A 13,846-nucleotide genomic window follows, 5' to 3' on the forward strand; every position below is an offset into this window, starting at 1 on the left:
TATTTTGAACTACATTAGCTGTTGTCTCCCAACAAGCTAGCATTTAGGTTTTGAAACTCCAGGCCTGGCCCTCTAACAGCAGAAGAACTTGAAGTGACTGTTACAAAACCTCGTTTCCTGCTTTCCAAGCAGTTTAGATTAAAGTTAAACATTACACAAAAGAACAGGAAAAAAACATTCCGACTGGACAACTAAAGACAAATCCACTTCTGTAAGTCATATAGACACATACGTATTTCACTCTTACTTTTTAAAGCTTCTTTAGGAACAAGGAGTACAGTTTCTATCCTTCTTTGTAAGTATATTACATCTTGAGCAATAACAATGCTACGTTTATACATAAATAATAAATATAACATTTAAATAGTTTCATTTAAGTTGTGTATCTGAGAACATATTTTTACATGCACATTTTTAAACTGAACAGCATGCAAATACAGAGGTTTAATTTGCAGCCAGAATACCAGTAAAAAGTATCACACTGGGCTTCAGTGCTGCCATCCTTGTAATTACACATATATTAAAAATAAACGATACTCACTGTGGCATCTATTTTGCAGCAACACAGGGTTTTGTTATATTTACAACTACATGCTAGCTCAGATGAGTTAGAGTCAAGACAACTCAGCACATCATTTAAACACGGAACATTTGAAGATAAGGATACAAGAAATGACTTCTCAAAACACTGTTAAAGTTGATGTTCATTATACGTAAGCATTTCCAGTATCTCAGCCTCAGGCTTAAGATATTTTAACAAGGTGTTCATTCTCATGTCCCTGAAGTAGCTATCTGACATTGTATTTCTAAACTTGAGCAATGTCTTTATTTGCTACTACCATGCTACCCTCAAAAATACCTTATTTAAAACCTTGATTCACTACAGTGTTATTTCCATGATAGAACAGAAATAAACAACTCTTTTGACTTGAAATAGTGCAGCTGCATCGAAAACTGCAGTGGTAACCCAGTCAAAACTCACTACTGATATCTAAACATATTCTTAAAGAGCTTTAACTGCTTCTACTAACCACAGTTGTCTTCCTCTCTCCATTCCAATAATTCGAGGCATTTGGTCTTACTAGATCAATATAGCTATGTTTTGTTCTGGAAAGAAGATTAAGTACAGTATTTGTCATGTTTTAACACTAGTATTTGTAATGTTTCCAAAAAAACAGCTATTATATTTCAGATTAAATTCTCAACACTCTTCAAATCCAGCAGTAAATCAGTACTACAAACGTATATCAAGTGCACAGTTGAAACTCATAAGAGCAAAATTTATTCCTTCAAATAAATTATGCTAGTATACACATTCTTCCTTCCATCCATGCCCTACTATAAGAACTCCTGTAACACTCTTTCAGGATAGTGCATTATAATTGAAGGAGTTTCTTTGAGGCTTGAAAATAATCCCATTTAAAAAGCTTATGAAAGAACTTTTACTTCATGTAGCACCTTAATCTGTAACTTAACATACATAATTTAAGTATATTTATTGTTTGAATAAAACCTAGTTGTAACTGGGAATTACTGAGCTAGCTGCAAGTAGCATATTATAACATACAATCATGTGGTACAGTCTGCATCAGCAGAATGCAAGACAAATTTAGTTTAACTGCTAAGAATAATCAGGAATAGTTACAGATGTCAACAAAGTATGCAAACTTATGTAGTACTTATCTCAAGTAAACAGTATACTTTACTGTTTCTCTCAGTGCCATATTTTTACTCACATAAGCATAAGAACAGTTGGTCAGGGACATCACGGGCTTACCAAAGCTTCGTTTAGTAAAAGAGATTACATTTTTATATTAATTTGTGATGACTGTGCTTATCACATTCCTCAATTAAAAAGAACGTCGTTAGTCATTTTCCAGATTATGTATAAAAATGTGGACAAGCTTCACAATTACTTAATGCTTAGCATGTTTTTCAGGGGGAGGCAGAGGGAGGAAAATAGAAGGGAGAAGGGGGAAGAAGAAAATAAGAGATGAACAGGCCAGAGTAGCAATAACAGACTCTCTTTACCACCAAGCTGTTTCTCAGTAGTATCTAAGAAATGATCTGGCTGTTCATTCAATTTTAAGGGACAAGCATACACACCATTATTTCAACTGGCACCTTTACCGTCAAGAATTGCTGAGGCATGGAGACAAGTAAAGGTCAATTAGGCGAAGGCCTGTAACTAATGGGTTATTAAATTCCGAGATGATGCTTTTGGTATTTGGAAAAGACCTACATCCAGCAAAAAAATCTAGACATGATGCTACAGTTCACTAGATCAAGAACTAGAAAAAAATTACAGATAAACTTAATGTATTCAGTGATGTGTTTTTATAAAGACCTTCAATACAGATCAAAGTCTCAGCATCAAGAGGGAACCATTTTAGAACTTTGGACAGTCTAGCTGCTGAGAAGACCAAGTAAATAATTGTTTACAAATTGGGTAACACACTCCCAAGACTTTTTGTTGTCTTTTCATCACCCAGTGTCTAAGAGCAGCCTGAATTCACCAGGAAATGGTCAAAAAGCACTCTCTGCCCCAACCCCAGCTAAAACATACAGAATATGAAACAGGCTTAGAATTCATAAATGTCTCATATAATCATTGAGGTACGCACTTTTTACATGTGAGAAAAGTTTTTGAAGTGAATCCTGTAGTATGGGCTTTTTTTTTTTTTAAATGCCATTTTCTCTGCTGTGATTCTTAACCAAAAACTAAAGCACATTAGGACACCTAAAATTAGGAGTCATATTGTCTTTATAAGGGAGATCTAGGTGCTTCTAAATGGTGATTCCAGATGTAGAAAAACCTAATGAGCAAAATTCATAAAATCCATGACTTCATGCATTCAGTCAATCATTTTAAAATAGTATTACTTCTAAAAAAGGTACTCAGAACATAAGGTAGTTGATCCACATGTGCTACACATTGTATTGGTCTAATTAGAAAAGGAAAGGTTTTAGATTCACCATAGAACTACGTCCAGTGACTGAAAGTAATTTAAAGTTAACATACTACCTACAATAAGAAAACACAAAAGCTGAAATCCAGAAGTCATAAATCTTTATCACTTACAAAATCATAACTGGTTAAGTTTTACCTTTTATTTCCAATAAGCATTATAACCATGTTGGAATTGGAATGCTGACGAGCATCTTCTAACCAAGTTGTCAAGTGATTGAAAGTGTCCCTCCTAAGTATGGAAGACAATGAAAATTAAAAGCAGTATTTCAAGAAATCTCTGTCCCTTCTGTTAGTCAGCTTCTCTACTTGACTAACCAACTCATTTATTAGTACACATGCTCCAGGAATAAAAGCTAGTAATCCCTTTGTGAGAGGGAGAATAGGCAAACAAAAATTTAGTAAACAAGGAGCATTAAGGAGCTCTGCCTAAAAAGTAATTGAAAACATGTTTGCTACAAAGAATAAAGAGGATTCTTACAGCTGTAAGGATCTGTAATTTTATATACATATAAAATCTGCTGAATGGAATTTTAAAAGTCCCTAACAGCCTCAACCAATTCAAACAACAGTACAAATAATCACATACTCATATAGTAATACTTGTTCTATTGAAGGCAGAAAGTGATTGACAGTTTTCTGAGAGTTTATAAACTGAATAATGAATTTAGCAGCAAAGTCTTTTGAAGTAAGGTGCACGAATATGGCATGTTACATATTTTACAGAATGTGTACTCTAAATATTAAATCACATGCTTGTAAAGTGTGTTTAAGATTTCACAAGAGAAAAACCATCTATGTATGAATCAAAGATTCATTTGCTGGAAATCCAATGGAAAGAATACATTGCTTCCTGATATTTAAAAATAAACAGGGAACAAAAGGAAAAACCATCCAGGAAATCTCTAGTAAAAGCTGTTGCTTAATTCAGCAACAAGACCCAAGATCCACAAAGAGAGCCACACACCCTAATAGGATTTTGGAGCCTGAACATTTTCATAAACCAGCCACAGTACCCACAGTTTTGCAGATAACAAGTTGTATAGATACTTTATTCAATGCAGCAGGAAAACCTTAGTCACTTCTGAATAGCTGCTACAAAAATCACACTAAGACCTGTATTTTCCCAGCCTCATAAACACAGCAATGGTAGAAGTTTCCTGGTATTTTTATGTAACCAAACTTTGATGTTTTACTATTTCACTCCTTTGCAGAATGGCACTTCACTAAAAAACCTGCTATAACTGAAGAAAAATTATAGCTCATGGTAATAAAAATGCTAGAAAGGAATGAATGAAATATTTTAAGGTCTTTCTCAATAAAGGTAATCCAGAGGTTCATGGTCAAATAGTTTACAAAAATATTTTGTTTCATTCTTCCCGAGACTTTATGTATACTTTTTCCTCAACCACCATACAGAGGAAATTGGAAGTATATATGTTACATAGGCTATATCTTGATTTTTGAGCACTTAAGGAAAGTTGGCAACACATTACATTACAAATATCTATACAAAAAACCAAACTAATTTAGACATTTTCACACTGCTGTATACCATAGCACAATTCTACAAAGACATATAATTTTAATTCAGTTATACCTCCTTGGTATTCTCACCTTGTAATGTCATACACTAGTAAAGCCCCTGCTGCCCCTCTGTAGTATGACCTTGTAATGGAACGGAAGGACTCCTGCCCTGCCTGTAGAAGACAAAATTTCATTATTTCATATCTCAAATTTATTTTTTGGTGCTGAAAACCACAAACTTAGAACGACAGAATCACAGAATTCTACTTTTCAGAGGACAGGGGCAAGAAGGAGTATGGAAGGGAAATCAGAGAGGGGACAATTGGGGACAAAGTCTCTAACACTAGCAAGAGAAGGCACATAAGGAGAAGACACCAACTACAGCACAGTGCTGTTTAAAAAAAAATCGGAACAAGACCTCTAAACCTTTTTCGGCAATCCCTGACAACCCAATTTACTGAATGGCTTCACAATACATGAATCATTATTAGAGCACAGAATGGACTCCTAGCAACTAAGCTCTGAAGACAAATTTGAAAGGAAGCAAATAACCCAGAGCTTCACATTTGAATTCAATAACCCGCTCCCTGGGGCAGCTGTTGACACTAGAATAAATAAAGCCCATTGTAAATAAATGATGAATGACATCTTTACGCCCACCATCTGCTGGTGTAAAGGTTGTTGGAAGGCCAAGGATGCAGATTTTATCCGTTATATCATAAACTGCAGCCAGCTTTCAACAGTCTTCAGCTGGAATTCTTTCAGTAATCATTTTATTATGAAAAAACAGAAAATGGTTCTGAATTCAATTTTACACAATTCTGCTCCACAGTTAATCAATTTCCTCTTTACTTGATAAATAATGCTTGTCAAACAGTTACAGGATGCAAGAGTCATCTTCATATGCACTGGTGAAAAACTTCAGAGATCCTACATAAATTAGATAGTTCTCACAGAAAAGTATTCTGTAAAAATCTCAGCACTTAAAAGAACACGCTCAAAAGAACACAGACCTGAAAAATAAATATTCATAGTTGCAGACCTTGAGCTCTCCATGCTCATGTTTTTCAGAAGTGCTATCTAGCACCTGACAGTTGTTAGAAGAAACATTTACTTCTAATATTTAGTAATAACAGAAGCTTTAGCATAATTCTAAGATTAACACAGAACACGATTAAGAAATACTAATATTAATGCTGGAAAAAACCTATATGTAGTAAGATAGTTATCTGCAGAACTATAGGAAGTTACCCTGATTTAAAACCATGAAAAGCAAGAATGACATTTATCAACTATAGGCTACCCCTCAGCCCTACCTACAAAATTAGTGTACAGAGAACTTTCTCTTCTCACAGTTACTGTACTTAATATAAGGTCTTCTTGAATTCAAGGAGAACTTGATCTAGATTCTGTCACTGAACAAGAACAGTGGCACAAGTTTTGACATGTTCAGGCTTCAGAAAGCATCCTTGTCTTCCAGAATAATCAGTGACTTCATTTGAAGAAAACACTTTATCTTAGCCATTCCAGTGGAAAAAGTTACAAAAGACAGACAATATATTTAATAGTTTCAACACGATTAGAATACACTAGCATATGTACTTGGCTGACAGTCCAAGTGCATCTTTATGTAAACTAAGGTAACAGAATACAGACAATCTGCTAGAACGCACCAAGGAATAGTAAAAACCCAAGTTTTTCGCACAATACTTGGTTCCCTACGCAGAAGCTCCACTAAGCTCTACAACTTTTTCTTGGTGTGGTGACTAGCTCAAGTGCATGGTAGATGCATAAAACATTTTCCTCCGAACTAGACAACAGACAAGTTATTGTTACCAGTGTATTCCATGTATTGCCTAAAATCATATATGAAGTGGACTTAGCCTACCACATTAAGATTGCCTGTTTCACCTTCATAAATTCCACCCTGACACATGCCATTAATTTACTCAGGGAGACGAACAATCACAGCCAACCAAGATTGTCAGAGGTTCTAGCAGATCTTACAAGAATCATTTACTTACAAAAGTCTGGTATCTAAATCCTGAACATACGATAACATTTTTAATTGTGTCCCATTTCCCTGTGATGAAAATTAAATATCACTGCTTCCTGAAGAAAACACTGGGGAAAGGGTGGAAAATGTTGCCCCTTCTTCACCAAAGATGACACAATCTTCCATACAGCAATAATGAATTTGTGCTTACATATACCAATAGACAACACAAACTGAATTCCCTTTTCATTCTAAACAGAAGAAAATTGAGTTTCTGTAAAGAAACTTCATGATATTTATGTTTATATATTTTTTTATATTTTATATAAAATAAGAAACACCTTATATATATAATTTACTGTCTATTTTAACAGTATCATTCTGAATGAGAGATCTAGAAGGTCAATATAGCAGGGTTAGGCATGTAGAATATACTCCACAGCTTTTTTTTTTTTAGTATCATTACTACTTTAAGCATTTTTTTATCTGACAATTTGCTCTCTGCCCCCTGCCTCCCCCCTCTGCAAAGGGGGACAAGCTATTTCAACGACAAAAACAAAAAAGTGTAGGCTATTAGCCAAAACCGACTTTTTAAAAAAAATACAAGTGTGTTATAATTGTACTTTATCAGTCTTGCAAAGTAGGACCAACCCAAGTTTAGCTATTTGCTACAAGGAGCAACAGATCGAAGTAGCAGTATGGAAGCTCAGTATAAATCAAAACCAGCTTTGATACCAGAGAAAAGCCCTTTATTTTAAGTGGAATTAACATTGTTCTTACCATCCCTTCCATGTTCCCCCAAAATCCAGCACTTCCTTTTTTTCTCCTCTTCCGTATCAAAAAGCTTTTTTCATAGAATCACAGAATGGTTGAGGTGGGAAGGGCCTCTGGAGGTCACCTGTTCTAACCCCACTGGCTCAAGCAGGGCCACTCAGAGCAGGTTGTCCAGGTCCGTATCCAGACGGCTTTTGAAGATCCCCAAGGATGGAGACTCCACAACCTCTCTGGGCAATCTGTGCCAGTGCAGGGGCAGGGCGGGTGTGGGGAACAGTAGTGGCAGTAGCTTAATGTTAAACAGGGTACTTCCCAAGGCCATATTACATCTAGTAAGCCCTTGCTCCGAGGCAACCCCTGGTTATACCCACTTTCAGAGTTAACACTGCAGTGGAAGTGGGAAGATGGAAGATCTTTTTGGTAACAGATAGACCATGACAGCGATTTCACATGTAGAAACTCTAGCTCAGACAAGGAACAGCCTACAGGAACCAATAAATGCATACTGAACAGGCCTGAACATGCACCCTCTCCCTTCAGAGAAAGGGGTGCTAGCTCTGACGTGAGTAGTTCGCTAATCATGAAAAAATGTGGGCCTCTGATAAACAAGTGATGTTTTAAGCGTTAAGTAACACTTTTTGGCAGTTTTCTGGACTGTAAGCTTTTACAGTTCATATGATATTGGTTAACAAAAACAAACTTTCTGATATGAGACTTATATAATCATAGTTCTAGGAGTTACAACTCTTCAAAATAGTACAAAAATCTTCATCCCTGCTTGAACTGTAGAACTACACGGACATATATCTCATGTGCTTCTCTAAATATACCTCAGTACAGAGACCAAAATGCAATTTCAAAATAATGATGTAAGCAGAACATGAAGCATTATCAATCACCTTAGGTCACTAAGATACACAGATTTAGGGCCTGCACTAAAGTTTTCAGGAACATTTAAGCTATCTAATTGTACTACCATTGACAGAGCATCTGTGGCACATTTGACAAAAGACTCCAAGTGTTACTATTCCTATAGGAAATCTCAGTGTCATTTCCAAGTGTGTGGTGTAGTCACGTAGGTGTCAGTTGCAAAACGCGCACGCAAGTCTTTGCTATCAAAAAGGGTTCCTTGCAAGTTCCTTAACTGCATATTTTTGAATCTATAAACGGAGGAGAAAAAAAAAAAGAAGAGCCATGATGCAGTACAAGAAAGTAGTTAGATAAGGAAATAGGATCCACAACAGCACAACAACTGGAAAACAGTCCATTAATTTTACTGAATTCTCTATTCTCAATGCTGAAGAATTTGGGAAGTTTCTTCAAGGACAGAGTTATCTGACTACATCCCAGCAAGCCTTCAACATCCAAGCTGACCATAGTTTTTATTAGGAGGAAACTTAATAGTATATATCTACATGAAAACCGAGAAACTACAATGCACCACAGCTAGCAGCTCTAGACTCCTTCACTTTTACAAGGGGCATACGGTGGTATGTTCAAACCCAGTGACAGAACACCTCATTCACATTGGGAATTATTACTCATTTAAACTAGTTTACACTTTTGTAAGCTGTATAGAAAACTAAAAAGACATCTAATAAACAACCAACTCACACAAGTGTCATACTACCTATGACAACTGCCAGTTGGGAACTACTCCACAGTTGATCCCTGGAACAAAATGTTCCAGAAAGAGAGGAGCAATACATACCTTTGAATAGTTTTGAAAGTTATAAATACACAGCCTTTTCATCACATGCAACTTGTTTATATAAATGCATTAATCTTTGATTGCAATCATGTCTCTACTCCAGAATAAAAAGAATTTTAAGGTGATTTACTAGCATGTAGTACAAAGAATAGGCACAAAAGTAGTATAAAAATAAAAAAAAACCCAAACACGTGCTGCTTTCCAGCAAAGATGTTCCCGAACAAGACCAGAACTAAAGACATTTATGAAGAGGAATCCTTAACAATTTCAGAAAGTGTCAGAATTTATGTGGAGGATTCAGCCAAGTTACATGTTGCTTCAGAATAACCCTGTCAGCATCCTAGTAAGAACTGAAATTTCAAGAGGGCTAAAGATCCCCAAGGGTGAAACAGTACATATGCCTAAATACAGATCACTTGTACATATGCCTTTTCTTCTGATGTTGTTGAATGCATGCCATTTAGACATCCAAAGCAATTCCCAACACATCAGAGAAACAGAAAGCTTTAGCCCTCCATTATTAGAAGTACCCTTATGATTTATTTCGGCTTATAAAACCTAGAGGTTTCAAATACATTTAAGTAGCTACCCTCACTAAAATGGGAGTTGCACTATGGACAAAAGGAGGTGATTCCCCCTCCTTCCATCTAAGGCCTTATCCTAAGCAAGAGCTTGCTCTATTATTGTAGAAAGCCACAGATAAACTGACAAGAAATCTACAACCAGTCAGAAAATGAAATACCAGAGTATTTCAATAACCAAATACATTTAAGTACATGACGGACAAAGGTTTGTGAACACTAAGCTAGAAGGTGTGTCATTACCTTAGCTTCCTAAAGTGCCATCCTGGATGTGAACAATAACTTAGCTACTGACACTGAAATTCAGATGATGGTCCTATTACACAAACTGCAATAGGAATAACTATTAAATGGACAAATTCCCCCCCATCCATGAATCCAGAAATAAGTTAATGCTCCCCACATAGCAGCAAACAAAGTCTGTGAACTGATGATCAAACTAGTTTCAGGAACCAAAATAGATCCTCTGCAAGTTCTTGATGTTACTTCACAGCAGTAAAACAGAGGGCCATGAGCACAGAGTCATCATAACTTGAGCTGTAAGATGTAGCCACATTCTTGCAGGTACAACAGTTAAAGAGTCAAATTAGTAAAAATTCAGTAGAAGAATTCACCAACTGCCCATGAACATACAATTATGCTCTGACTCCCATGAACATAAAATATGCTCTGACTACCAAAGCAAGTAGAAAAATCTCATGAAGTAGACAATTAGTAAAGAACTCTGGGGGGTGAGTGCTACATCCTAGCAATTGTCAGTATCACTAAGATGAAATGAATATTCATTTCATGAATTAAGGGAACTTTATTTCATTCTACCAGATTCAAATCATTTGCAAATACATGAAAAAATATCTGAATTTCCAAGAAGGATTAGTATATTCAGAATATCTGAAAGTGGACGGACAAGTCACAATGTGGTTTTAGGGAAAAGAGATATGCCTTCAACAATTATGCCTTCCGTCTTGCACAAACGCGCTTTTTTGCGTAGCTCTCAACTACTAGAAAACACTGTAAATTTGATTAGAAAGCTCACTTGTATGGAAACCAAGAAATTACTTGAAATTAGCTTATAAAAAAGAAAAGATTTCAGATATTTAGTCTTAGTCTAAGCAAGACTAAGGTGTTATAGAAACATAATAATGAATAAACATTTTTTTAATCACAGATTTCCATGAAATGAAGCAGAAATAGATATTAAGAAAATATTGTATTTAAATACACAGGAAAAATTCTCATTCGTATCAATTTAGAGAACATAAGTAGTATTACTTAGTATCATCACTGATCTCTCCCCCTGCAGTATCTGTGAGAACTAAAATTGCTTCTTTCAACTACTACTTATTTTTTGCTTATCACAATGACTTGTTAGTAACAGTCAATACAATACAGAACATCCCCCCCAACAACAAAATGAAGGCTACTGACTCAGCCTGGTAACAAGCCCAGTATGTCTCTACAACAATCAAGTTTTTCTGAGGAAGAGCAATTTTAATATTTCTCAGTGTTATACTGCCACAAGACAAACAACCTCATCTACACAGCTTGTTTAAACTCACAAAGCTTAATAGCTCCCAGAACGGTAATTTTGATCCTTACCAGCTTCTGTTGACCACTTCTAGTTCCCTAAAAGTTATTTTTGTAACTGACACTAGCTCAAATACCACACTGCCACAAAGGAGTAGCTTTGTAGTAGGCAATTACCAACTAACCAGTTTTGACAAAAATATTTCTCAGTCTATCCAACTATTGAAAACCATTACTATGATTAAAGACACAGTAAAGGAAATAATCTAGAGACTGAAAACAGACAAGACAAATGAACAATTTGGTCCAATACCTGCACTCCCCTTGACTGACCTAAGTGCATCAGAAAGAAAAAGTGAAACCTGAGGACTCACAGACCTAAAAACCCGGGCGTGTTACAGCACACATAGCAGCAAGCTTGCAGAGCCCAGCAGTGGGGAGATCAGGAGCAGCCTGTAGCTGGGAGAGAACACGACATACCATTTGCTGGTCTAGACATATGATCAGCAGTAGAGCTGAGACTGCAACACCTACCACTAAGTATGCAAGGGCCACACTGAATATCTTTCATGGAATGTGGAGTTTTAGGGTTTTGTTGTTGTTTGTTTTTTGGTGTGTGTGTTCTGTTTTTTTTTTTAATTGCATCAGACTAGTTTTACTAGACTACCAGCTCACAAGACCAAATAGTGGACTACAATTTCTAATGAGCACTCGTGCATTCCTTGAGCATATCTTCCAGTTCAGCCTCATCTGAAAGGAATTCAGTTTGCATACTCCCACATGAAAACCAGACTGCAGTAAGCAGAGCTAACTTCTGTAACACACTTCCGATCCAAACTAAGATGCTAATGAAAAAGCTCATTCATGAGTTATGATACAAGAAGAGCACACGAATGGATCTCACAGACGTACAACAGTGTTAAGCTTCAGCTGCCCCTGTAAGTTATGACATACTCCTGCAGTGAGGTATGCTGCAGGTTCCATATGTTCCCATTATTAAGATATACCTTTCCTCGGAGCTGCAGTGATCTGCTGTAGACAACACAAACTGAGCACCGTTGCATAGAAATATCTGGCCAGAAAAATCTGAATTAAAGTGTTTGATTCTCTTAAGAAGGCAAGTCCTTATTCATTGTTAACCAGTCAAAACAAATTTTATCCACTTCTCCACTTCTGATGTCTCTGCTCAAGATGCATCTTGTTCAGTGATAGATTAAAAGTAGATATGTAAGGCTAGCACTAAATCACTGGTGCTGTGACTCAGTAAGCACCAACTGAAAACATAAATGCTTCATTGTTTCCTTAACCATAGGTGTAAAACAAACTTTCTCTTATCAAACAGAAATTGTTACAGCTTAATAAATATGGAGATAGCACCAGTAACAGCTAGCAGTTTTTGCTAACAGAAATTCAGGAAATGCTCAACCCAGATACACAATACAGACATGGTAACCTTGGTCGTTACGGACATCTTTGTGTTGTGTACCTTAACACTCGTAAGTAAAACATCTCTTGACAATTACCTTATCATATTTCTTACCTTGCTATTCCTTCAACACCTTTGCACCCAAGATCAGAACTGAGACAGTGGAATTTAGATACACTTACAAGCTAAGATTGGATTAGAACAGAAATATCCTGTGTTTTAAAAATCAGATTGTATACAGTTAAAATTTTAACTACGGCCAATATACTAAGTCACCCATTGCTTAGAACTTATAAATCATTAACTACAACACAAACGTACAATCTACTCAGGGTATGAATGCTTTTAATGAATATTTTTAATTTATGTATGATACAGTTAAGAAGCTAGCCAGATAAAATCCCTGCCCAAAACCAGTTTGTAAGTTATAATCAAAAACAATTCCATTGAAATTTTGGTTATTGGACACTTTGCAAGCATTCAAGAAACCAAACATTGCAAAGAGCTACCGAGTTAGAGGCACTAAGAAAAACACAATCTCCTCAAAAATCATTGAAGTTCACTTGTATCCAAGGAACAGATAATAGCACATTAACAAAATCAGTTCAAAAGCCAATGAAAGACCGTGGCTGCACTGGTAGTAAAATTAGTAATTTTGTCTACAGAGAATCTAGTCCCAATTTTAGGCAACAAGGATCAATGTAGATATGTTCTCATATAGTCACACTACATACTAAAAGTCTGCTTCTGAAGCTACTGTTGATGCAGAGATTTGCTTGTCTATTGAACTTAAAAAATGGTCAGCCACCTTGGTAGTCAGCAATCCACAGTTATAATAGTAAAAATGCCCAGGGCAGAAAAAGCCTAAAGTAATCACAATCTAACCATATTCCTCTATACCTTTTCATGGAGAACTTGAAATGGCATCTAACACCTGTGCCTCCTTGCAAGTGATGAACTTGTAAAATAAGTAAGGTACTTTGGATCTTACCTATGAAGTTAACTAAAATATTGCATTTGTTTACATTTTTATATACACATGCATGTATGTAGGCACACATATACAAATGTATCCCCCTTCATTGATTTGCTATACCAGAAAGAGCACATACATAAGGCTAGGGTCATGTATCTGTCGGTTTCTAAAGGTATCCTAAAATGCTTTTGGAGAAGGAAACAGTCCTGCCTTAGGAAACAGCTAAGCACATTTGAAAGACACAGCTATCGGTATGAGCATCTTAAAGCCATTGCATCACAAGTGTAGACATTGAGGCCGACTGCTCTATGATAAAGTGACTGACAAGAAGAAAACAGCTGCCTTTGCTAATGTATGTTC

General features: G+C 36.2%; 1 protein-coding gene across 1 annotated transcript in view; it reads right to left on the minus strand.

The window, feature by feature from the left end:
• Positions 1-13,846, minus strand: part of RAB2A (RAB2A, member RAS oncogene family) — a 45,047-nt gene that overhangs the window by 16,460 nt on the left and 14,741 nt on the right. Inside the window, exons 5-6 of the mRNA XM_076329662.1 lie at positions 4,586-4,668; positions 3,108-3,200 (exon numbers count right to left, since the gene is read on the minus strand). Coding sequence (XP_076185777.1) covers positions 3,108-3,200; positions 4,586-4,668 — 176 coding nt within the window. The remainder of the gene's footprint in view (positions 1-3,107; positions 3,201-4,585; positions 4,669-13,846) is intronic.

Source organism: Aptenodytes patagonicus, chromosome 2, assembly GCF_965638725.1.
Source record: "Aptenodytes patagonicus chromosome 2, bAptPat1.pri.cur, whole genome shotgun sequence".
Lineage (NCBI taxonomy): Eukaryota > Metazoa > Chordata > Aves > Sphenisciformes > Spheniscidae > Aptenodytes > Aptenodytes patagonicus.